This window comes from Cyprinodon variegatus, unplaced genomic scaffold (genome assembly GCF_000732505.1).
Source record: "Cyprinodon variegatus isolate N-32 unplaced genomic scaffold, C_variegatus-1.0 Scaffold123, whole genome shotgun sequence".
NCBI classification, from domain to species: Eukaryota; Metazoa; Chordata; class Actinopteri; order Cyprinodontiformes; family Cyprinodontidae; genus Cyprinodon; species Cyprinodon variegatus.
The window spans coordinates 1,038,266-1,064,860 of record NW_015150576.1 but is presented as its reverse complement, the minus strand read 5'-3'; the positions used below and the strand labels follow the sequence as shown (position 1 = coordinate 1,064,860).

The window sequence follows — 26,595 nt, the reverse complement described above, 5'->3', positions numbered from 1 at the left end:
TTAAGGACATTATCGGACATGCTCTATGCTAGCCATTCTACAGTAAAGCAGCCAGGGGGTGATTCTAAATGAGCCAAAAAGCAGAGACAGGAGCAATTGTCAAAATTTTGGTGTCCTTCATTCGATTTCATCCTGGACACTACAGAAAATGGGCTTAAAGTGTAAAAAACCGAACTTCTCCTTTAAACCTCCAAAAAGCTTTCAGCCCTACTGGCAACCTTCCTTAGATTGGCCATGAGAGATTGCTCACATTACCCAGAATATCACATGATTGTGAACAGAGTTCAGCGGTATTCCAAAATTTTATCAGACATATTGTCCATTTATATTGATCCAGTGTCTATGGAAATATATTAATTTTGATTTAGCCTTTATTTATTGAGCCTTAGCAAAACAAACTTTGCATTTGAATAGAAATAAACCTGAAGCGCTACACATGATCATTCTTGATTTCCTGTTTAGGCGTTTGATGCTAACAACATTCATTCATTTGTAACCGTGATTGAGCAAAACAAAACAAACTTAACAAACACAGGGTGTCGTGTTCTGCTGAATGGCCCCCTGTCCATATATGATTTGATTGGACCAGATTGATAATAAATAGATCTAAACAGAGAAGGCTAGAGATTATCAATCAGTTTTCCCAGGTCACAACACAGACTCTCTGTTAGAAATACTTCTTGACATAGAATCATTGAACAATATCATTTGTGAACACGGATTTAAGAAAATAATAAAAAATAGAATCAAAAGCCAGACCGTGGAGTTGACTAGAGCTGTTGTTTGTAACAATAAAATTTGTAAACGATTTTTTTTTTTTGACATGTTGTAAAAAATCTTTTAACATGTTCATTGTCATAAAAAAAAAAAAAAATTATTTAATTTTTGTCTGGCTTCGGCAAATGATGCAGAGTATGTTCAACTGTAGACACCGTCTGGGTATTTAACTTTCCTTCATTTCGCCACATGTGAAGCATTTGCTTGCAGTGACGTTTCAGAACCCAACAACATAGTCAAACTAAATGCAGACAGACAGATAAAGTTTAAGCAGCACTAAAGAGAGTGTTCTAGTCAGATCATATTGGCCGTGGTGTATAACTGAATGTTAGTTACACAAAGCCTGCTTATGGAGAGAAAAGAAGATTTACACTACTTTTGCATGGCCAGCTAAAGGAAGGCATTCTGGTGCATTGATGCAAGTAGAAGTCAGCACTTTTCCACACATCAGTAACAGTAAAGTTCATCCACAATGGACTCTGTACAAGGAAACTTTGAAGGTTATGAATAAATGTAATCCTCAAGTGAAATATCTGCTTGTGGTAAGTGCAAAAGAGCATTAAAATGAAAGTAAATTCACAATACTGGTTAAAAGAAACTGCAATAATGTGGTTTTTAAAAGCTCATACTGATATATAAAGGAAAGTTTTATGATACCACATAAGATTTGGTATATTTGTGAAATGCAAGACAGAGTTAGTTTTAGATACTAAAAGTAGGGGGATCAAGGAGAAAACCATATCTCTGACTGGCATAAACATAATATTATATCTTAAACCAGAATTACATTTCTTCAGAACTATACTTCTACTCTCTTTTGCTTATAATATAGTATAATTTTGTTCTTTAAAAGAGAACACGTTTTCTAAATGAAATCAGCTATACAGATTTTAATTACAGACTTCAGTTTTAGGTTTCTTTTAGGGTTACAGCACTTAATGCCTTCAACTCAAAAGCAACCAGATCTCATCCATTCTCTCACTGTAGGGTGACATTACTAACCCTTAAGAAGTGTTAATCCTGTTAATAAGATTAGGTCAAATCTGCAGCTGCACGTTCCTCCCTCTGACTGTGGACAGCTTTCCCCTTTAGTCTAGAACAGCTATTAGTGTTTTTGGGTGTGGGACTGTTGCCATGGCTCCTGAGAAACTTGATATCAAATTATATATAATAATGTCAGTAGATCGTCTCCATTATCAGAATTTATTGAAGTAGGTTTGCACTTAAAAGGAATTTGACTTGGTGTTGATGGTGCAGACATCAGGGTTTATTTTGTGCTATATTATTTATGAGAAATGTTCTTTTTAAGTGTTGCAGTGTCTTCATATCTCTTAATTGGTTTAAAAATGTTAAATTAAAACTATTATATTGATAGTTTGAAAGCAACAACGATTTATAAATAAACTTATCTTGTTGTGCTTTCATGGCTCATATGATTTCTGGGAAACAGCTTACATCATTCAGCTATGGGTTGATTTCTTTAATGTCTTTAGTCTAACAGAAATCTACCTCGAAATAACCCATGAAGATTCCAATATATATATATATATTTTATATTTTAAATAAAAATATATGTTTACTTCTACAGAAACTCAATAGCACTGTCTAAATGACGTATTAAGGCGTAATAAATTCATTTTGTTATCGTTTTTTTGCATTATTTTTATTTATTTTTTTTATATAAAGTTGCTACAAATCAAGTTGATTGAAACATTGAAACTGGCTCTGCGTTGGTAAAGTTCCCAGGGCTGCTCTGAACTTTAAAAGCCAATTTTAAATGGCTCGAACACCGTTTGGTGACGTCAGAGACGCGAATAAGAGCCGAATGAACGGAAGTTATGTTTTTATTTTATATATTCTATATATTCTAAGCTTGTTAAAAGAAATAGCAGTGAGGATAAAATGAGTAAATCTCCCTACCTGCTGCGAATAGTTATTCAGCGGTAGCAGGTAGACAGTCTGTCTGTCAGTCAGTCTCTTCCTCCACCCTGCGGCACATATCGAGGTTTCCCTCCGCTCCTCCTCCTCTTCCTCCTGCAGCTGCTTCACGTGACCTCGCGCGCTGATGAAGCAACCAGCAAGAGGAGATAAAGGAGAAAAACTCACCTTCTATTTACCTTTGAAATGCTGCATAGATTTAGTCGAACCAGCTACTACCTTCAAAGACTCAAAAGTGATATTAATGCAAAATATACTTTTTGTGATGTTCAAAGAGAATAATTCATATATTTTGGCATTGCACCTATTAAAATTGTTCCTAGAATAATTTTCTCTTTCTATTGCAAATAATAATCGCCCTCACTTTTCACTATGTTGGTAACAAGTTTTTTTTGTGTGTGTGTGTGTGTTACAGTTATTATGTCAATGACTTACAATCTCTTGACTTACAGTCATTTGTTTCTCATCATTTCGAAATCAATTAGAATCTAAATTAACTTTAACAGCAACACAGACATGCAATATAAGAAAGGGCAGCAGCGATTATACTGCCTAAGAAAGCTTCCCAGGTTTCAGGTTGACAAGACTCTAATGACCATGTTCTATAGATCTTTTATAGAGTCCATACTTACCTTCTCTGCCATCTGCTGGTACACTCTTCTTAATGTAAAGAATAAAAATGCCATATATAAGATTATTAAGGTATGCAGTAAGATCATGGGTGTTCAACAGAAAAACATGTCTGAAATGCATGAAGAGCAGGTAATTAGGAAGGCTGAGTGCATCTTGGATAATTATACCCATCCCCTACATAACGAATTCCTGTTTCTACCTTCTGGTTCCAGCTCGGTCCAATTGATACAAACACTTATTTATTCCCTCTGCTGTTCGGCTGCTGAACTCTGCTAGGAAAAGCAGATAGTCATATGTTGCATGCATATAGGCCTATGCTCTCATTCATCCCCTGCACTGCACATATTTATTTATTTATGTATTTATTTTCTATCTTTTATCCACCTTACTTTTATCTTTTTAAAATATTTTATGTTTCTTGAGTTTCTTCTATTTTTTATTTGTGAAATGTGAACATGTGTTTGAAAGGTGTACTATTTCTGCACAAAAATTGCTCATACTGGGACAAATAAAAGCTACTTAACTGAACTGAAATTTTTCAAAAATAGATCCAAGTTATGCAGTCACAAGCCAAACTTCAAATAATTAATTCTTTATTCTAAACATTATGTCTTTTCGATAATAGTACAAATTTTATAAACCCGATACACTTTAATGTTGTTATAAACCTGTGGCATTTTTGTGTTATAGTACAGTAAAGTTTTATTATTATTATTATTTTGTTTGTGTAGTGATATGTTTTCTTTTGCATGTCATGTATGCCATGATCTGTTATTTAGTATCTCAATGAAAATAAATCTGCCTGTTTTCATATCTCTCAGTATTTGAGTTCTTTGAAATATCATGGAGGCTGGAAATGATTTCAAACAATTTGCTCTCACAGATCTAATTTCCTGCCTTCTTCTTTTTACTTTTGCACAAAATGCCTACGTATAATCACTACAAAATGTCACCAGTTACAACCCTGTACAGACCTGGTTAGTTATTATCAAAGACACAGTCCTCCTTTGTTGCAACCTACCCCACTAGCGGCAGGTTGAAACACAGACTGCAATGATTTGTAATATTAAGAAAAAATAGTCAAAACAAAGGAATACAACTTAAAACAAGTGCAACTAAGGAAGACAAGCCAAGAATAATACATGTCACTCTTATGACTAACTATAGCTCCCAATCACCCTCTGTTGAATTTATTATACATTTATTCTTTTTTATTTATGAATATCAACAAGCCTATTGATCTAAAATTTAAAAGTTAATGCTATCGTTTATTGTCTCCTATATTTGCAACCTTCTGAAGAAGAACCAAAGTCTGGTCCTAATGTAACGGTAGCAAATTTCAGCATTGGCAGAACCAGAAATCTTTCATAGAGGTGGCCAGGGAGGGACCAATGTTAACTGAGGGGTGGCCGAATATGGAAAACCATATTAATACGTTAATCTCCCACTATCAACTGGAAAGTTACCTAGAAAAAAATCAATATTTACCAAATAGATTAAAGAAGATAGACTCAAATATTTATAGATCTATGTTATGTCTAGGTCAGTTATGATTCCACATAACATTCCCATTGAATGGGTTAAGCTCTTCATGACTAATTTTATAAAACGCCTTAATGACTGAAAAGACTCATAACTTTCCTTTCCTCTCCATAAAGCACACAACCATTCTGAAAACAGCATGAATTCTATTTAATTTATCTCTAGTATATTTATGTGAATATTCAGATTATTACTGTCATTTTGTTGTCTGTTTATGGTTAAGATATTAACAACTGAAAAAAATCTAATTATTTTGAAAACTCGACTTCAAACTCAAGAAGTAATATTTCAACTGACATTTTGAATGTAGCTGGTATTGTATGTGTAAAAAATATATGTTTGGTCAAAAATATTGCTTTTACACCAATGAATCAGTTTTTTTTTGTTTTTTTTTAAATCAAGCACTCCAGTTGTCACTCATATACAGTAGTTCACCATGTGAGGTTAGAAAAGGCATGGCTACATACTGAAAACTCTCGCTCTGAGTTACAATCACCCCTTGTCCCCCTAATGCAATAAAAACAAGACTTAAGATATATTTTGGCCAATATTATAATGCACTTCTATAAGATTTTCACATAGATTATCTTGATATATTCCTAAATGTATTGATGCCTTCCCATGTTGGATTGTGTGTGATCTCAGTCTCTTCACTACTCAAAAAAATTAAAGGAACACTTTGTAATCAGAGTATAGCCTCAAGTTAATTAAACTTCTGGGATATTGATTTGGTCAGGTAAGTAGCAGAGGGGGTTGTTAATCAGTTTCAGCTGCTTTGGTGTTAATGAAATTAACAACAGGTGCACTAGAGGGGCAACAACGAGACAACCATCAAAACAGGAATGGTTTTACAGGTGGAGGCCACTGACATTTTATCCCCTCCTCATCTTTTCTGACTCTTTTTCACCAGTTTTGCATTTGGCTACAGTCACTGTCACTACTGTTAGCATGAGGCGCTACCTGGACCCTACAGAGGTTGCACAGGCAGTCCAACTCCTCCAGGATGGCACATCAATACGTGCCATTGCCAGAAGGTTTGCTGTGTCTCCCAGCAAAATCTCAAGAGCATGGAGGAGATTCCAGGAGACAGGCAGTTACTCCAGGACAGCTGAACAGGGCCGTAGACGGTCTACAACCCATCAACAGGACCGGTATCTGCTCCTTTGTGCAAGGAGAAGAAGGGGGAGCACTTCCGAGCCCTACAAAATGACTTCCAGCAGGCCACTGGTGTGAATGTCTCTGACCAAACAATCAGAAACAGACTTTATGAGGGTGGCCTGAGGGCCCGACGTCCTCTAGTGGGCCTTGTGCTCACTGCCCGGCACCATGGAGCTCGATTGGCAAAGGGTCTGGAGAAGCCGTGGAGAATGTTATGCTGCCTGTAACATCGTTCAGCATGACCGGTTTGGTGGTGGGTCAGTGATGGTCTGGGGAGGCATATCCATTGAGGGACACACAGACCTATACAGGCTAGACAACGGCACCCTGACTGCCATTAGGTATCGGGATGAAATTCTTGCACCCATTGTTAGACCCTATGCTGGTGCAGTGGGTCCTGGGTTCCTCCTGGTGCACGATAATGCCCGGCCTCATGTGGCGAGAGTATGCAGGCAGTTCCTGGAGGATGACGGAATTGATACCACTGATTGGCCCACACACTCACCTGACCTAAATCAAATAGAACACCTCTGGGACATTATGTTTCAATCCATCCGACGCCGCCAGGTTGCACCTCAGACTGTCCATGTGCTCAGTGATGCCCTGGTCCAGATCTGGGAGGAGATACCCCAGGACGCCATCCGTCATCTCATTAGGAGCATGCCCTGACATTATCAGGCATGCATACCCACGTGGAGCCATACAAATTACTGAATACAATTTTGAGTTGCTGCAATGAAATTTCAGTAAAATGGACTTGCCTGCCGTATCATTTTTTCACTGTAATTTTTAGGTCCTTGAATTTAGCCCTCTGTAGGTTGATCATTTTCATTTCCATCAAATGATGTGGCATCCTTTTGTTCCTAACACATCACCCAGTCCATATCAGTATAAATAAACGGCATGATTTTTTTCCCCCCATTGAGATCTGATGTGTTTTCAAAGTGTTCCTTTAATTTTTTTGAGCAGTATATAAAATGGTCATGATCGCATGTTTACTGACTGCTTATAGTTACCTTTTGATTGGTAATGCCACATTTAAAGTGACAGGACCTGTTTATTTTTTAGTAAACAAAAGACTCCATAAAGACCGGAGAACTGGTCAGGAATAAAGCTGTGGAGATGTCTAAGGGAGAGTTAAATTATGAAACAATATACCAAGCTTTGTCATAAAGACCACTTCGATCCATTACCTCATAAAGTTGTCAAAACAAGGCCATGGCTCTGTAAGAGTTGCCGATACCCACAGCTCAGGTGGGAGAATATTTCTGCGGGGTTAGCTAATAGGGAATCCAAAAATCTTGCCCTTAAAGAAGGGAGTCAGGAAGAAAGCAATATGATGTTTTGTTTAAAAGTTTGCCATAAACCTAAGGGAATACAGAAAACATTTAGAATGTGGTGCTTAGCTTATTTTATTTAACCTTATATAACAATAAACTAATGCTGCACACGGGCTTGAATACACCATCCCCATAGTTAATCATGGTGGTGGTGGTAGCATCATGGTGTGGCAGTTTTTAGAATGAATTTGTAGAGGAATGGAGCAGAAAGAAAACCCTTTTACAGGCTGTGAAAGGGCCCACCAAATAGAACGAACGCAAAACCAAAACACAGAAGATCTATACTGGAGTAGCACAGAGCAAATCATATTTATGTACTAAAACTGCCTATTCAAAGTGAAGACCTAAACCGGATACTGAATCTGTGACAAGATTAAAATTTTAATGGTCATGGAAACTCTCTTTTATTTTTATTGTCATGATTTTTCAGAGAGAAAAAAGCAAAAAAAAAATATTTATTCTAATTGTAGAGATTAACCCCAAAAGATTTATTGGCAAAGTATGAAATGAAATAAAGGAATTTAATAAATTTTTAGAAAGACAATAAGAATTGTTCCATAAGAACACCTTTCATACATTATGGCATTTTAGTCAGGATTAAGAGTTTATTGAATTGATCATCTAATATATTCAGATATATTGACTTATTACAGTCAACAACACGATTACAAAAAAGTAGAGCAAGGTTCACGCCACAAACAGCTGATTTAAACCTTCTACTGAGTCAAAATAATTCTCATATTTAGTTTAAAAAGAAACATGTTCAATACCAAAACCAGTATTTATTTATGCAATGAAACACTCCGTGATGAGTTCAGTCTTTTTGGCGAGTTAGTTTGTTTTTTGATGCTTTCTGATCTGAGAACAGAAGTCCCCCTCAGCCACAGAACAGGAAACCTGCAGGTGGAGAACTTTTCAGCGTTTTGTTCTAAAATAGATTAAAAAAACAGAGATATGTTGCAGACATCAGACTGCTGTAAAAAAGAGAAACATTATGTCCTGTTTGCATGTTCTGAGGGAAGTAGCTGTTTTCATTTCCCCAAAAAAACTCAGTTAACCACATTAACAATCTAGATTAGTCTGTTTTATGTTGGCAACTAAATTTGAAACTATACCCCTTTTAGCTTACGGCAGCCATTACTGTTTTATATATAAAAAAATGAAAGTGTACTAGTGTTGCTCCTGTTTATTTAAACAAGGTGTCTATAATCTTTGTTAATATATTTTCAGACACAAATATTAAACCAAAAAAAGTTCAGATTTACCAATTAAAAACAAAATCTAATTTAAAACTTTTCTGTATTCAGAAAATCCCTCTTATGGTAAATTTCCCTATAAAGGGGGATATTGTTTTTAACATTATGTCATTACTACACCATAAAGTCCACATCAAACCTATATTATTAACAGCAGATTTCTGCTACTTTAGAGATTTTGGGCTTTTTCAAGTTCTTCCACAGTCTCTGCAGGCTGAACAGGGACATCTGAGTTTGCAGCAGTAAGTTGCTCCTCAGGTGGATTTGTTCTTTCCTCCACTGTTTCGTCTGACTCTAAAGATTTTGATTCTGCTCGAACATCATCTGCAATCTTTCCTGTTTCCAACTTCCTGCTGTCACTCCCCCTTTTGTCCTCCACCTTTTTAGTAGGAGCTGTTGCTGCAGACTCTGAAAGAGGACATTTCTTTGTGAGACCAACACCTCTATATCTGCAGTGGTCAAATTACACATAGATGCAATTAAAATGTGCTCACCTTTACGTTTTGGGGATTGTGTTCCTGTGACAGAGGTTTTCCTTTTTTCTTTTGCCGTATTTGGGTTAAAAACTACGTTTCCCTCTGTATCAGTCCAGTACGAGGTCACCCCCAAGTCTGGCATCCCCTCTATGATCTCAAGCTGGAGAGAGACCAGATAAGACATTTACATGTAATTAAGCTCTGCAGACAGAAAGAATCATCAAAACTCATTGAAATTTGTCATCATACTTACCCATTTAATAAAGTCAGAGCTGACAACCAAAATGTTTGTTACATTAACCTGGACGCTTAAATGATTAAAGGATGCATTAAGGATGCATTAAAGTTCCTCCATAGATATATGGAATCAGCAGCAATTAAGCTGTTTTTATGCAGTAAGAAATCTGATGGTGAGCTCAAATAATCCCAATCTGTCTTGGTCTTCTTTGCACAAGATTTAAGCAGCTTTGTTTTTGCCAAATTTCCCAAATTATACAGATTACTCAGAGACTTTTGTTACAGCCAGGTAGATCAAAAGTAAAAAGAATTAGCAGAAGGAACCAGATTAAATCGAAAATATAAATGCACTACTCTGAATAGCTTTGATCAGGTAACCTATATCTTAAGTGATGTCAGCACAGAAATTTATGCTTAAAAATGTATGATGGTTACAATAAAAAATTGAAATATTGATTATGGTATGTTTTTTTTACAAAATCCGACATAAAATAAGACTAAACTTTCACTTTTCAGTGAGTTAGGAAATATGAAATGATTCATATTTGCTTAATGAAGTAATAATTAATTAGTATTTGGTAAAATCACCTTTTAAAGTGTTTAGCTTTTGTGAAGGATTATGTGCTTCCCTTCACAAGGTTCTCACAATAAATTGAAGACTGACCTGTTCCTCCTTATAGATCTAGGGTTGCTGATTCAAAAACACATTTTCTGCCTTACCCACACATTTAATAAAAGAGTCAGGATCGAAGGTTTGTTAAGCCCCTATAATACATTTATTTTTTGTGTATTTAAACCCCTTTGAAGCTAATTTGTGGTTCACTGACCATTTTGAAGACCCTTTTCTGGCTAACCTTTAACACTCTAGCTGTTGTTTAGAGTTTCTGCTTTATTTCTTCATATAATGTACTATCCTGAGTTTACCATCTTTTTGATGAGGTGCAGTCCCTTCTGCTGTAAAATGCACTCCCATCATGATGCTGCCACCCCCATACTTTACAGTAGGGATTGTGCAAAGGGGCTTACATGTTTCCCCCATTTTTCCTTTAAATATGATAATAAAAATGATGAGAAAACATTGGAACCTTGTTTCATCAGAGTGCAGATCATAAAACAAAAATGTGTGAGTTTATTAGGAAACGTGTTTGACTTTTTAATGTTTGGAGTAATGGTGTCTTCCTCTCTCTGTGGCCTCTTAACCCATGTTGGAAGGGGACGGATTTAACTATGAACCCTTTAACCATTTCAGACTGCATCAAACATCTTTAGCTCCGTCGATTTTTTCATGTATTTTTACATATAACACAAAAACGCATTCTCCAAAAACTCATTCTCTGTTGTAGAATGCTTTTCTTTCGTGAATAGTCTCCTACCTGAACAATAAGCTTCATATTTGTGTTTGTCTGTGATTGGTTTAATAAAAGCATGTGGTACCTTCAGACTTTTGGAGGTCCATACATTTTCTTCCTAATATTCTTTCTAATATTTCTTTGGAAATCAAGTTTTTTCTAGAATATCAGACAGTCATGTAGTGTGATAAAGGCGTAGGCCTATACGTTTGTATGTGCAAGTCTTGCTATCTTTGTTCCAAGGTCTCTTTTGAAAAAGATTTTAATTTGAAAGAAATATTTCTTCTCTAACAGATAAATGATAAATAAGAGTGAACCCAAATTTTGTGAATTAACATAAGCTTACAAAGTTATTAATTCATCATCATCATATTATTAGCCCTTTGTCAAGGCATACTGTAGTAATTTTAGTGTATGTAAATTCAGACTTTTAAGAATTATTTCTTATTATTCTTTGATCTACACAAACAGAAATGCATTTGCTAATCTGTTTGGACCTAATAAAGCCAAAGTACAATTAGATTTAATGTCAGACAGACAGGAAACACAAACAAACAAAATATTATGTATTTTAAACTTAATCTCAAGGAAGTTTGTGCTGCAAAAAAGCTAAAAATCTTCAAACCCTTGTAGCCCATCAATGGTATTGAATTTTCAAATACTGGTTCAATATGTTGTTAGCATTCATCTCTTAAAAGAACATAAAACTGAACACTGTTTAGCCACCAAATATGAATCGGTACTCATGCATGCTTGTCCTGTTATGTTGATGAAGGAACATTCATCATTAAAGGATATTTCTAACAACCCTGTGGCTTTTTTAACCTTTTGAATTAATCTTTTCTGGGGGTGTTTTTTTTTTTTTTGTCATTCTGTTTCTGTTCCAGCTTCTCTCATTCTACCACACTAAGTGCAGTTCCATGCAGGGTGGAAGGGACTTATCTCCATGCCGGTCGTTCGTCTTCAGTTTTTCCAGCTCAACAGAAACTGTGACTACAGGAACAAAAAAGTGAGCTGAAAGGAGAGCGTGGATTAAGACAGATGAAAGGTGAAATGCTTTAATCTAAGTGAGACGACTCATAAAGGAGAGGGAGAAGGAAGTGGGGGTGTACATGCTGAAATTTATTAGTTTAATCGGGAAACATGACTACAGGAAGTAGAGTGACAATCAGTATAACAGTGGCTGTGAAGGGTTTGTCATGACAGTAGTGGAAAAACATCAAAAGTAATGTGCAGACTTTAAATATTGTCTAAAGATAGTGGGACATAGTGATGTCAGAGTCAGGTTGAATATGCAGTAAAACTCAAGCATACTATCTAATAAAATTACTCATGTTTTAATACATTTGCTACTGATTTTATTTACATCCAGAGCAGATTGACAAATAAAACCTGATGTCTAACTGTGGCCTGAACTACTAACCTCCTATTTAAGGCATATGTTTCTTAATTCAAATCTCACTTAGTTATTAATTATCTCTCTCTCTGCTCAAATGGAGGCATCCCTATGGAATTAAGCTCCAAACACAATGTTTTGCCTAAGCTTTCAGAGTAAACAAAAGGTCAAAGTAGTGTTCAATCAGAGCACTGTTCAAAAGGTATTGCTCATTCTTCACCTGCAAGCTCAGATTTTGTGAGAACAAGCAACAATCTATCCTTTATATTATTGAAAATTATTAATGAACAACAGAGGGTAATTAGCCCAGGGTGGGGAAAAGAAAGTATTCCTTATAATTCAGACCTTTTTCTTAGAAAGCCATTTCTTCTAAATTTTCACTTGGATTTTTAGCCAATTTTACCCAGAAGCAAATTAGGGGAAAAAAAAAAATAAAAAATTTAAGTCTTAATTTTATATAAAAAATTTCAGGACAATTGTTCTCTTCTGTACTAAACTAAAGAGCTGTTAATTGGGGTTTTTCCTAGAAGTAAGTAACAGGAAACGGATTTTTGTTCTTTGGATGGACCAAAAGCAATGCACTATATTAAGTTACACTTTAAAGGATTACCTGCATCGATTTTTTTTTCTGTAAAATCCAAAGGAATCATGATCAGATTTCAGGAATTTAAAGAACAGCTAAAATAGGCTGTCCATTCATTACATTTGTAAACCTGGTGAACAGCGAAGTCCGTAAAATCTGTAGCAAATGTAAAAAACATTTATGCTTTAATAGACATTCCATAATCACTAACATTTTCAGCATCATAGCAGCATTTCAAACAGTTGAGCGATTACGATTCTTTTGATAACTGAAGTTTTATTTATTCTTTTAAAACTAATAATTTCTTCTGCTTGCCAAAACTTTACACAAGCAGAGATTTCACCAGTAACCATTGGATGTGATAGATTATCAAAAATGATCTTATTGATTCAGATTTGTTAGTGTTGGACCAAATGCACAAATCCTGTTTCTTTTTTTTTCTTTTGCACAGATCTGCTGGAAGTTTTCAAGTTCAGTTTCAGCACCTCACAAGGTTCTTTTCCTCTTAACAAAAAACATCAAACACATCCTCAAGCTCTCTCTATCCCTCCAGTGTAACCCATCTACAGGTGTTTTGTAAGACTTGGACCACTTTTACTTTTTCTTGCCGCCAGCTTCCTCTGGGATGAACACACTTACGGTGAAGTCGCCGCTCTCCGTGCCGAACTTGTTCTTCACCAGGATGCTGTACTTTCCAGAGTCTGACGTGTTCACGCCGGTGATGGTGAAGCTGGCAAACTTGCCCGACTCAAACTTCAGGATGCAGTGCTCGTCGGAGGTGATCTCCCTGTCGTTCTTCAGCCAGGTGACCTCTGGCACTGGGTTGCCCGAGATGTTGCAGGTGAGATTGAGAGCCTGAGGTAGAGATATGCAGGAGTGCAGCAGCAATAGGATCTCATTTCATGGTGGAGTTTAAAAAAACATTGGTTTTACAAAGACTATGTGTTGGTGTACTGTTTACCTTGCCCTCCTGTATAGTCACCACATCAGGCAGGCCTCCTGCTACTCGAGCTCGATCTTAAAGTAGGAAAAAGGTGCATATGATTTGAAAATGCATATTTTCCCTTTAGCACATATATCATATTAGAATGTGTGAATAAAATTGTAAATAAAATACAGAAAGAACACATTGTATGCGTGTTACTACTTCGAAATAATTAGGCAATTTTGCAGTCAAACACTAAACTAGTGTTAACTTTGCAATAACCGTTCATTCATCTCATTATCCCACCTGCTTCCAGTAAATCTGGCTTTACTAAATCATTATCTCACAATGAAGAGTGAACTATTTGAGTATCTCAAAAAGATAAAATGTTATGAAGATAGAGACTTTCCACCCTGTTCAAGCATTTAGGACTTTGACAGCCAACACTTACTTCTCTCTGCAATTGCTGCAGCTCTGAGGGGAGGAAAGAAAAAACAAATTAAAGGCTGGACAATTAATTGGATTAAATTTTGAATTAAGATTAATAAGTCTGATATGGCTAAATAAGAATCTAAAATGATGCTCCTTTTCATCCAGTAAACAGCTACACAGCAAAATGGAGCAGGATGTTATCCTTTTTCTTTCTAATTCTCTCCAAAAGTGTCCTATTGATCAACATAAATAAGCTGCTAAACATGTGTGCCTAATAAATAAAACTGTTGGGTTATAGAAAGATGAACAGAAACTTACTTGAGTCTCTGGAATTCTGCAAAAGCATCATCAAAAGCTAAAGGAAGAAAAAAAAACTACATTAATCAACACTATAGATATACAGTATGTGAGATGAACTAAACAGGGCAAACTCAAAAGCTGAGTACAGCTGAAGTCTGAGGTCTGCTAAGTCACCTTGACCCGAGAGTTCAACTGTTCTCCTGATGCCGCCTTTTCCATCGTGAAACTCAATGGCGTATTTGCCCATGTCTTTCTCTGTAGGCTCATTGATCTGAAGCCACAGCTGTTCTCCGACCACTCCGCTTTTTATACGATCAGAGAAGGCGATCGCTGAATCCCTGTCAAGAGACAAAAGGCAGAACCCATGCAAATGCTGGTCACTTTGTTAAATAAAATTGCAAACAAGCAAGAACATGAAGTGTATCTGCAAGATGACAAGAAGAACAGCAGGAACTGTTTTTTTTTTTCACAATAAGTTTTCTTTTAAACTGACTTGTAGTGCCACGTAACTTGGAGCAAGTCATTATATATGCTGACAAATGTGTAGAGTCGGATTCCTTCGTCTGTGCTTGTGATCTTCAGCGGAGTGGAGGTGTTAGCTAGAAGAAAGTAACAACAAAATAGTCTTTTAAAAGTCATTTAAAAATATTATTTAAGATTAAGAAAGCATGCTCTGCCATACCAATAAAGCTGAAAACTTCATTCATCAAGTCTTTGAAACCTAAAAAAGAGAAGGAAATGATCATTTATGGTGCATCATGGTCAGTATTTAAAGACGGTCTAATAGGAAGTTACCTTGATCTGTCAAATTCAGTGTAGACGTGTCCTTTCCTCTCTCATCCTTCAGAACAACCTCATACACACCAGCATCCTTTCTGGATATCTGACAGCGACAACAGGGAAGTGTAATCAATGCTAATTGACTTTTTTAAATAAAGACCTTTCTGCTTATTTTGTCACGCATTTTACAGTTGAAGCTGGCGTTGACGTTTGAAGTTATGATTTTTTTTTTTTTTACACGTTTTAATATTGTAAGTTTATAAATAAGTATTTGACTACAGTGATCTGAGCTTACAAATTCCACTTATGTTTATAGGATTCCAGTCTCGGCTACAATAAAATAGAAATTGGTGAAAAATCTATGGGGTTTTTTTGTATGCTTGGGGGGGAAGGTCTTGTTCAAAACAAATATGTTTTGTATACGTGTTAAATTGTTGAAAACTGTGAACAACGCCTTAGCTGCTCCAAGCAACATACTGAGCTGAATCCTCACCGCAGAAAAGTTCTGCATACTGTACTGTAGCATTGCATGAAATAAAACATTATTATCGAGTGACAGTACACTTATTAAAAGTGTAAAGCATATGTGTACATTTCTAAGCAGTGGAGTGACCTAGAGTTGGGAACCCAAGCCTGACTATTTTATGACCTTTCCAAACAGAAAGAAGAAGAAGAAGCTTTTTTAACCTGAATCACATATATATGTTCCAGTATCAGATGGATAGAAAGGTGATGGTGGATGGAAACATATCCAATAGTGTGACAAGGATAAAAAAAAATCAATCATGTTCATAAATACAAAGCATCCATCATTTTTTTTGGGGAAAAAAAAACATCTTCCTGAATACACATTTTTTTTTTTTTTACTCCTGTCTTTGTTAATTTTTCACCTGGGCTATTTCTAGTTTGAGAACTCCCTCTGTGAAGCCCAGATGCTCGTCTGCCTTGATCTGATGTCCGTCTTTGTGCCACAGAGCCGAGGTCTCCTTCTTCATATTGCCCACCTGAGAAGTGGCCAAGTGGAGAGATATTTTTTTACATTTGATGTTTTTAGAAAAGTGTGTTTGGAAAAGAATGTATTTCTTTCAGGCTAAGACTCACCTTGCACTTCAGTATCACACAGCAGTCTGGTGTTACCTCCCAGCTCAAGCCCTCGATAAAGTGAGGACCTGAGACACACAAACAGCTGTTATCAGTCCATGACAAAAGAAGAGTTGGTTTAATATGAATCTGAACCTCAATCTTTGCTGTTTTCTTTAATGAAAAAGGTTGAGCTTGGTTCAACAAGAAGGTAGGTTCTTCCTAACCTGACAACAGCCAGATGCGAGACATGCATCTGGCTGTTGTCAGGTTAGGTTCTTCCAGGTAATTACGTTTTCATTACCTTGCTTTCTGAACCATTCTTTTCTCTGGAACTCTGATTCCTTTTGCAGTTGCTTAAACACTGAAACAGAAAAGAGGTAACAGCAGTTAGAGTCTTCAGCTCAAAATGTACATATTCCTGTAATGTAATCTGACAAGAAATGCTCAGTGTAGCTCCTTGAGGGGTCAAATTACGTTTTATGGCATTGATTTAGACCCATTTTTATAACAAGAGGCAATGTAGGCTTTGATTTACATTCTCGCTATTTTTTTAAAAGATCCGTCTTCATTAAGTTCCTTTATTTTAGGAGATTTTTTTTTCACAAAGCTATTATTAAGAGTCAAATTCATTTTGAGATACAGCAGTTCAATTTGTTTTATGTATTTAACAACTTCTGTAACACTAACCCATCTACAATTCAATTCAATTCAGTTTATTTATAAAAGGCCAATTCACAACAGATGTCATCTCAAGGCGCTTTACAGTTCACCATATCATACAGTCAAATTGATTCAAAGTTTTCTATCTAAGGAAAACCCGTTGATTGCATCTACTCATTGACTCGAAGGCAATCCCTCACACTCTTGTAGTACTAAGGTGCTACAAGGTGTACTAAAGCACCAGGATTATGCCATGATTGGCATCTTGAACTATAAAGTGTAACCTCAGCTGTTATGTATAATATAAAAAAAAGAAAAAAAAAAGGAAAAATGTAGAGAAACAAAACAAAATGCACCAACAGGATGAAGCTATTCAGTAATCAGTAATGGTATAATTTGATTGATCTCTTTCTGCCCTCTAGTGGCAAAAAGCTTCCACTTTATAAAAGTTATTTGAATGTGCACAAGAAAATAACAAGGAGTTTTTGTAAAGTGGGAGGAAGGTGCTACATAAAAATATGTTTCACAAGTTTGATGCTAAATTAAATGGTGTTCCTGTCATCAACTAAGGAGACCCTTTAGATGCCTGTTTTCCAGTATAATCGGGGTGTTCCCCTTTAAAATTTCACAGGATTATTGAAACAAGGACAGTCATAATTAACCTTTTTTTTTTTTTTTTTTTTTTTTTTGCAGTGTTTTTAAATCAGGAGTCTGCAGCCTGTGGCCCTAAAGCCACAACTTGGACTTCCTAAAGTTTCTCTCAGTACCTTTGTTTGAAAACCTGTAAAGAAAAAACCAAATACTTCCAAATACAGCTATAGTAAAACAGTAGGCTTTTTTATCTAATTTGTACAACAGAATGACTCTGGAAATATCAGTTATATATATTTAAAAACCATTGTTTTTGTCACCGGCTTATAAACTTATGTTTTATATTGTATCTCTCCTCACTTGGCAAGAGTGTTAATAAAATTGCAGCTCAGTGATAAAAATCTGGTTGTAGATATTCATAAACAGTAGGTTTTCGTTTCTTAAAAGGTCATGTAACAGATAGATCAGATTAATTTTGTTGGATCTTTTAACCCTTGAGGTGACAGATCTCTGCGTTAGATTATACAGTGTTCTCTTCTGTGCTTTTCTTTTAGCTTAACCGTCTTTATTTATCTCTGAGGACTGAGCTGGTCAGAGAGGAAATTTGATTCTGTGTCAGATTAACCCTTTCTGTGTTCATTTTGTTATCTGTTTTGAATTGTTATCCATTGGTAAGACAGAAAAATACCCCCTATTCATTTTAAGCAGAATGCAAAATATTTTCCTTTAAAAACTTGCAGTGTATCATCTTTCATTAGGTCTTTATGCAAGGCAGACTAAGAAAGTTTCCAGGGCCTTTGGAAAAGAGATGGGAGATAATTGAGCCTCACTATACTATACAGTGGGAAAAGCATTTATACATTGGTTCTGTTGCCTAAAAAGTAAATATTAATATTATCTGACCAAATCACACAGTCTAAGATAACATAATAGAAAAACATGTTTATACATGTTATAGTAGGCCACAATGCTTTTTCTGGCATATCTCAATGTAACCTAATGTTTTTTTTGTTTTTTTTGTTTTGTGTTTTTTAAGAGAATAGGTGATGCTATCTTAGTTATCTTTCTTATTGCCCTGCTAACTGTAGTGGATGACAAGATTTCTTTTTTTATTCTGGATTTTTTATTCTATGTCACACCATATTTATTCCAGGGATACTTAGACTCAGACTTAGACAGACTTTAATTGTAATTTTGTACACACAAGTGTATACAAAAAGGAATTTCGATCAGTAGCCATTTACATTTTTTAAAGTGCAGCCTTGATGAAGGCAAGAAGCAGTGATAATGTAAACATACGACTGGATAGTTACAGTTCCAGCATTCAGGATTTTTTCCCCCTAATTTTATTTTATAACCCCATTTTATATAACATTCATCAGTCTAATGGCAGTGGGGAAGAAACTATTCCGAAATCTGCTGGACCTGCATTGGATGCTTCCAAGTCTCTTTCCAAGAAGTTTTGGATTTAGTAGCAGTTTCTTTATACTGATTAACTTGATCATTTAAATCAGTTAAAAAAAAAAAAAAACATAAAGGGTGGATTTTGTAAAATGTGTTAGTTAGATTTTCCTGCTGTGGTAAGAGATTAATTTAATAGAATTTTTATTTAATTTTTTTACATTGTTGCCAGGAACACAAAAAGATGTGACAGCAAGACAGGTCTCAAACATTTGGTATAACACATCAGTATATCTTGGTATATTCTAGCAATTATCTTGCTGATTTCTAATGGGATATGTGAAACATTAAAAGTGATTTTACTACTTGATTAGCAAGTTGCAACTTTTTATACAATTTTAATATGTACTGATGTTTTTCATTTCAATAATTGATTTGAAAAAAAAGACCAAAACACTTTTAACTTGAGCTTTCAGCAGATAAAATATGCTTTTTTTTTAAATGAACATACCGTCGCCTATCAGCACCAAGCTGGACTGGTTTGTAGCTTTGCCATCATTTAGCTGGAAGGTGTAAGTCCCCTCATCTGCAGGAGTCAGAGACTCCATGAGCATCTCAATCAAACCGGTGTTCTTGTCAAAGTTCATTTTATATTTCTGTAAAACAGATAAGCAATAAGATAAGCAGAATTGTTTTTTTTCCAGTTACAAAGACTAATTTATATTGAAAGAAAGTGACTGGCTCTGTGTCTCACTGACCTCTCCCTGGGAGAGAACGTTGTCATTGAAAACGTAATCCACTTTGCCATTCGCCGACATGTGCTCTGCTTGCAGCCAGAAGCGCACTCTGCCCTTCTCCTGCAGCTCCACAGCTAAATCCGACTTCAGAGGAATAACTGGTGCGACACAGAACATTCAGGGACATCTTACTTAATAAAGCAAAACAGAACAATAAAAAATAAAAAATTCTGAGAAATTTTGAGGTACTTACTCGGGAATTTGTGTTCGTGGCTGACCTCCAGCAGCCTCTTCAGCTCTGAACAATAGGAAAAGACAATGACTGTAACAGGTGACTGACCTGTTGTTTTTGCTAGAAAGAAAAAAAGTTCTCACCTTCCTCAGAAAGAGTGTAGCTGGATGAGGCACCATCAGTGTGGGTAACCAGACATGAATACACCCCGATGTCCTCCTCCCCAGGAGTGTTGAACACTGCTTGGGACCTGAACAGGAACAGATTAAGAATTTTGTTTTTTTTATTCTTGAGTCTTTTCCAGGCCTCATCCTTTAAATTGGATGACATCCCTATAAGGCATTCAAAATAAGTAATCTTTTATATTAGATACAGCATTTATTTGCTGTGTATTTGTTGCTATACACTAACTTGTTTATAGAAAAAACAGCGTAAGCAACATAAATAAAGAATGGTGGCCTGAAAACCCTGTAGATGATGGATCCTATCCTGAGACACAAGGCATTCTGCATCCATTCTCACTTTATTCAATTCTAAACCTACATGCTGATTATGTTTCAAATCATATTTCAATTTTAATTCTCTTTGCAGCGTAGGTACTGTGAACCCCGGAGCTTTACAAATATTCAGCGGCTAATGCATGACTTCTAATTAGTGTTGATCTATATAACCCTGTATGAAATTAAGAACAAAAGTAGGCCGAGTCAATTTTTAAAATATTTTGTCTATCAACACAACGAGCAAAATAAAAAAAACAAAATTTTTCTAGTTTTTATAGAGGGCTAAATACTGTATGCATATCACGTGACCAATTTAACACAAACATTGTTGACTGGAAACAATTGGAGCCAACAAGTGCAGGTTTCCATAATTCTCTTTGTTTAAATTCAACGACATTAAGTCATCTCACTTGTTTCCTTTCGTCTCTACGGTCAGGCGACCAGTGTCAGTGATTTCCTCGTAATTCTTGGACCACACAAACTTGGAGTCGGGTGTTAGGTCAGAGCATTCAAAGTTAAGGGAGATGACACCATCATCATCAACTTGAACGGCTATTTCCTTAGTGCCTGGAAACCAAACAGAAGGTTACCTGTGCAGGACGTTCTCATTCCCAGTGTTCACTCGCATAAACTACCAGTGTGTCACTATCCTCCTACCTGGTTTTGTCTGGGCCAGGACTGGCTCTGTAACATCTGAGGTTTTGCCCACACCGGCTTTATTCTGAGCACGCACTCGCAACACATACGTCTCTCCTTCTTTAAGATTCTTAACCTGCAAATGTTAGAGAGAGCACCCAGATAAGACAGCAGCCGCAGCACCTTGTTAGAATAAAAAGCCGCTAACTGACTCCTTGTAAAGACCTTCAGGTATGTCTTCTCTACAGCCTTGGTGTTGACTCCCCTCCAGGCCTCCTCAGGTGCGTCTCCTTCTTTGATGTCAACGTAGAAACCGTTTACAGGATCACGGCCTTGGTACACAGGAGGTTTCCACAGCAACACTAGGGAGGCGCTTCGCACCTCACGGACCTGCAGGTCATGAGGAGGTCCTATATGCACATATGGATGTTTGAGAAAACAGAAATCAGGAAGCTGCATTTGGAAACTGTCTGAGTTACAAAAGGATTGTTTAGGACCTTTTTGATCCAAGCATCCATCATGAGTTTTTATCTTTCTTTTTTGTTTCTTCATAATTTGATAGACATCAAGATTTACATATTTTTTATTTCTTATTTTTATTTTGTTTTTCATTGTGTGCGACACATGTACACTTGCACCTTAATCCTTATTTATCTTGATATACTGTATATACCTGGATATACTGTATATATATATTGTTTACCGCTTATTCTTAATGCACCTTTTTCCTCCTTGTTTGCACCTTCTTTGACTTCTATGCCAATATGTGACAAGTGAATTTCTCCGCTGTGAGATCAATAAAGCTCATCTTATCTAATCTAATCTGATTTATTCAAATAGATGGGACATAATCACTTATCAAGTCTTTACGTTGGCTTTATTTTAATTTTTATCCTTCTGTGATCTCTTTTAAAAAGATAATAAACCGAAACCACCCTACCACATGGTTTTACTACACGCCTTTTGATGCTAGCTCAACCCATTGTTGCCTTTATTTATTTCTGATAAAATGAACAAAGGAACAGATTTAAAAAAAAAAACTATTTTAAAAAACAGCAAATATAGAAACATTTTATTTTAGCAAATACTGACTTTTTTTTAGCCTATCTGAATTTAACTTATAATAAATCCAAATATACTGAAGATTTGGTTTAGTCAACATTAATAATTTTTAAACAAAATGTATGTCTTTTTGAAGTAGCCTTTTCAGTCTTGATTTAAAAAAAACAAATTTTGTTATTAGACAGGTGCAAATTTTGAACAATAACCCCATCTCCCTTATATGTATAGTAGAGGATGTATGATGCTGTGGGCCTGCTGTTTTCCTCAACGCTCTGGGAGCCAAAAAGCACAGAAATGCTTTAAAAGTCAAGCGTAAGATGTAAAAAAAAAAAAAAATTGTTGGTATGAAAAAGGGATTTGGATTATGCATCAGTTTATACAACAGAGATTAAATTAACACTGATTCCTTTTAGTTGACTATTTAATTAACATTTTTGCAAAAACATTAACAATGAGGAAGGAGTTTTAGGATCTCATGCGCTGCAGCTTGATCAACCCACCTGGTACAGCAATGGTCCACTCCTCACACAGGAAGGTGTTACTGGGCATGGACGGAATGCCGACGCCCGCCATGTTGGCAGCTCGCACCTGAAACTGGTATTTTTTGTTTTCCCTTAGCTCCGACACCTGCCAGGGAAAGAAACAACCATCACAAAAAAAAAAACTGCTGATCAAACAGCTGCTGATCAAACAGCTGTAAAACATCTGGATGGAGAAGGGACTCCCATGCTCTCACCCTGTAGGCCCTCTCGCTCACAGCCTTTACGTTGGCCTCGTGCCACTTCCCAGGCACGCCATCGACGACCTCACGGTAGTCCACGAAATAGCCGGTGATGTCAGCGCCTCCAATGAAGGTTGGTTGCTTCCAGGCGAGCACCATGGAGTCCTGAACACACTCCAGAACGGTGATGCCATAGGGTGGAGCGGGAGAGGCTGGGACAGAGGACTTCAAGTTAACACAACACCGCCTCAGCAGAGAGGCTGACCTCATGGGAAAGTGAAATAACAGGAAACTGACCACATCTGGTCTAATGCAATCATCAGCTTTAATAAACCAAACAGGTTTTTTTGCTGTTGTTCTTTTACATATGTTGTTGTTAAGGATTTCAATACTGAACATTTTTCGAGCAAATATGGGAGCATAATGCGATTCTAAGTTTAAATATGATAAAATAAAATCTCTACAGGGACAAAATGAAGAGGGTGACTGTAAAGTAGAAATATTCTTCAGCTTTGAGGCCTGGAAGTATGTTCATAGTGTCCAAAGGTTTGACTTCCAAAATGTTTTACTGTCGGAAAAGTCCGGTTTCCTGCTCTTGTGTTGAATTGATTACCCATTTCTGGGGAAGAATGCTCAGACTGAGAATCCAGACATGAAAAGTTTCCTCATGATTGTGAGTTAAAGTGCTCAGGGTCAATCATCTGAACGACGGGGGCTGGTGCTGATGTAACAGGTGAGAGGTGGATGATCCAGGAAGTAACTTTGGTGTAAGTCGGTGTAAACAAAGTAAATAATTCTATATACTTACCTTTAACAGGAGAATGCAGGGAGAGCTGCCAATCTATGATCCTTATAATAATTTTAAAACATTGTTTTGTAAAAGTATAAACAGATGTTTATCTTTGGCCAGTACAACTCACAAAACTCAATGTATTTAAATGTGATTTTATATGTTAAACAATTAACAAACTCATACAGTAAAATCCAGCCTTCTTTACTCTGACATCCCTGAAATAAAATACAGGGAATTTTAAGTTAATGGGGCATGTATATTAATTTTTTTTTTTACTTTATAGAAATCTAAACTCATTATAATTTTTTTGTTTTTTGTCTGGTACAAAGTAGTGGAAAAGTTTAAAAAACGGTTAGGTTATAAATATATAACAAACTCAGACCATCTCACATAGAACTATTTAATTTATCATTCAAAAATTAAGCCAAATAATGAATGATGGCTCTGGGGGAGCTGCACAGATCCCCATGTTAGGTAGGAGAATCTGATTTGTTTGCAGATATGCATAAATGTGGCAGAAAAGTATGCTACACGTTACCCTGGCCACACAGCAAGGCACGGTGGTGGTAGCATTATGCTGTGCGGATGTATTCTTGAGACTGGATGGAGGCCCTAATTCTAACAGGAGCCTGACCTTTAACCCGCAGCCAGAGCTAACATTGAATAGTTTACACTAGGACTGCAACTAAAGGTTATTTTGTAAATCGATTAATCTGATGATTTTTTTTTGGTTTATTCGTTTATTTTTTGGTTGGCCAAGGTTTCTTTAAGGAGTTTTCTTTAATTTAACCCGGTTGAACTTAAACGTTTTCCCTTTGGGGATTTTTGATAGGGGCTTTTTGTTGAAAAAACGTTTTTTGTTTTTATCCTAAATACATAATTTTTATGCATATTTAGGTAGTGCGCATGACCCATATACCAGCTGTTGCAGGTTCTAGTCCCAGCTCTGCTGACCTTTGCTGAATGTCTCTCCCTTCTTTTCTTGTCTCCATACTTAAAAAAATAAACAAAAATGAATGCCACTAAAGCCTAAAATAATCTAAAAAAAAAAAAAAAATGCATTACGACTATGGATAACTGAATTTAACTAACGCACCTAATTTAAATTGACTGAGCCTGAAATATTTTGAACATAAGAATGGCTATGAATTTGTTCCAAAAAGACTTGCTCCTTTAATAACACTAAAACAGGGTTCTACAAATGTAGGGAGGTTGATTGAAAATGTATGCCACAGTTTTCAGATTTTATCTGTTAAAAATGCAAAAACAATGTGTCATTTTCCTTCTGCTGATTATTCTAACTATAGTTATGCACTATTTTTCATTGGTCTATGACCCAAAATATATTGAGGGATGTGGTTGTAATGTACTATTATGAGCAAAAGTTGTTCTTTTTAATTTATTGAAGTGACTGTGACAGAGAGTCATGTCACTTCAATTAACAAATTCCTGATTTTGCAGAATTTAAAATCAGTGAGGATTTTACTTCTTTCTGTAAATTTCTCGCAGCACCATTTGACCTTAAAAGGTCTTGACCTCTGGTTGTAGCTCACCTGCCTGTACGTCCCCAGGCTTTGAATTCTCCACATTACCAGGAGCCTCTACAGTAAACTTACATGCCTGTGGACCATCAGGCTCTTTGTCAACCTCAGGGGATTGATCCAGAATCTCACCGACTCTCTCAAAATGTGCAGTGGGGATTATACTAGTAAATGATTCAGAAGCTGTGTTGGTGTTTTCTATTTGGTAAGAGGGCCAGATCATGTCGCCTTTATTGCCCCCCTTGTTTTTACTCTCGAGGGGTTTCTGCTCTGTAGAGCCTGAACCAGCAACCCTGGCCCCCTTTCCGCTTTCAGCGTGTGCCTGAAGTTTATTGTGCCTTTTGCAAGTGTCATGGGAAGGCTGGACAGCTTCATGCTTGTCCATCCAGAGTGGCTCGTGCTCGGTTAGTGGGCACACGTTACCCCCCGGCCCCATCTTGGAAAACACACCATGTGGAATGCCGCCCCCTATGGGTGTTAGCAAAGAAAGGCAAAAAAAAAATGATTTAAACCAGACAACAAAATGTAGCACCTAAATCACAAACAAATAATAGAGCACAAAAAATAAGAAAAAACATAAAGCATGATATTCAGCATATCCTCCTATAAATAAAGCAATGTCTTCATCTGACTGGGAGGGAAAATGAAGACAAGATGACCGATAGGTGACATCCATGTGAGGGTTTAGGAATCTGAGGACATGCACCAACAAGGCATGCAGTTTAAAACCAATGCCAACGACTCAGCAAGACTTTAGAGTGCTATTATTTGTTCCCTTTTCTTTATAAAAGTGATTAAACTTTAGTTAAATACTATTATACTGTAAATAATTAGCCAAACGACTTCCTGAAAGATGAATATGTTGGCATTGCTGCTGAGTGTGTTTAATAAAGGAAAACAGACACTCAGCATACAGATAGAAAGACAGACATCTATTAGGATGTTACAGATGGATTTTAGTGGGAACAAATACTCCTTATTGATGATTACAACACTTAACATCCCAAAATGCTGTTAAAATGATGTTTTCCCTTTACTCTTTTCATTCTTTTTTTTTTTTTTTGTTATGATTAGTTGATTTTACTCAAGACACAGCTAGGCCTGATTATTACCAGACCAGTCAGATCAAAAAGTCTTCTAAATAGAAGCTGTCTAAGAAAATATAGTTGTCTAAATCATCTCAAAAGTCATTAGTCTAAAAAGGGTTTCAATGCCCTTTTCAAACAGTGCCTGGTTGAGTTATTCAGCCTTCTATCCTTAACAAGTAAAATTGTTTAAAAACTGCATCTTGTATTCTGTCAGGGTATTTTTGTCTAATCTGAATGATTGTGGGATAATTTGAAACATTAAAATGTTAAATAAGAGAAAACATTTCTTTTTGGTAAAATAACCTAACAGCAACCAATTAAAACATGTTAAGAGGCAATATCTTAGGAAACAACAATGTTTTATTTACATTTTGATCTGGAAATATGGAAAAAAAAACATAGATAGATAGATAGATAGATAGATAGAT

The 26,595-nt window shown here is 36.2% G+C and overlaps 2 protein-coding genes across 5 annotated transcripts in view; both read right to left on the bottom strand.

Annotated features, from left to right (window-relative positions):
• Window positions 1-2,771, bottom strand: part of LOC107085382 (phosphatidate phosphatase LPIN2-like) — a 28,969-nt gene extending 26,198 nt beyond the window's left edge. Inside the window, exon 1 of the mRNA XM_015375667.1 lies at window positions 2,698-2,771. The gene's annotated coding sequence lies outside the window, so the exon portion shown is untranslated. The remainder of the gene's footprint in view (window positions 1-2,697) is intronic.
• A 5,317-nt stretch (window positions 2,772-8,088) lies between these two features.
• Window positions 8,089-26,595, bottom strand: part of LOC107085395 (M-protein, striated muscle-like) — a 36,494-nt gene continuing 17,987 nt past the window's right edge. Inside the window, exons 15-36 of one of the 4 annotated variants that reach the window (XM_015375691.1) lie at window positions 22,761-22,957; window positions 22,525-22,651; window positions 21,188-21,372; window positions 20,984-21,098; window positions 20,737-20,893; window positions 19,970-20,076; window positions 19,848-19,892; window positions 19,616-19,752; window positions 19,369-19,513; window positions 16,507-16,566; window positions 16,224-16,291; window positions 16,013-16,126; window positions 15,138-15,225; window positions 15,025-15,063; window positions 14,836-14,941; window positions 14,517-14,680; window positions 14,361-14,397; window positions 14,062-14,084; window positions 13,647-13,702; window positions 13,325-13,540; window positions 9,139-9,280; window positions 8,089-9,052 (exon numbers count right to left, since the gene is read on the bottom strand). In XM_015375691.1, the coding sequence (XP_015231177.1) occupies window positions 8,814-9,052; window positions 9,139-9,280; window positions 13,325-13,540; window positions 13,647-13,702; window positions 14,062-14,084; window positions 14,361-14,397; window positions 14,517-14,680; window positions 14,836-14,941; window positions 15,025-15,063; window positions 15,138-15,225; window positions 16,013-16,126; window positions 16,224-16,291; window positions 16,507-16,566; window positions 19,369-19,513; window positions 19,616-19,752; window positions 19,848-19,892; window positions 19,970-20,076; window positions 20,737-20,893; window positions 20,984-21,098; window positions 21,188-21,372; window positions 22,525-22,651; window positions 22,761-22,957 (2,567 nt within the window). In that variant the 3' untranslated portion in view covers window positions 8,089-8,813. Of the gene's footprint in view, window positions 9,053-9,138; window positions 9,281-11,807; window positions 13,541-13,646; window positions 13,703-14,061; window positions 14,085-14,360; window positions 14,398-14,516; window positions 14,681-14,835; window positions 14,942-15,024; window positions 15,064-15,137; window positions 15,226-16,012; window positions 16,127-16,223; window positions 16,292-16,506; window positions 16,567-19,368; window positions 19,514-19,615; window positions 19,753-19,847; window positions 19,893-19,969; window positions 20,077-20,736; window positions 20,894-20,983; window positions 21,099-21,187; window positions 21,373-22,524; window positions 22,652-22,760; window positions 22,958-26,595 lie in introns of those variants that run through there. The other 3 variants (XM_015375690.1, XM_015375687.1, XM_015375689.1) reach the window with 3 other exon arrangements.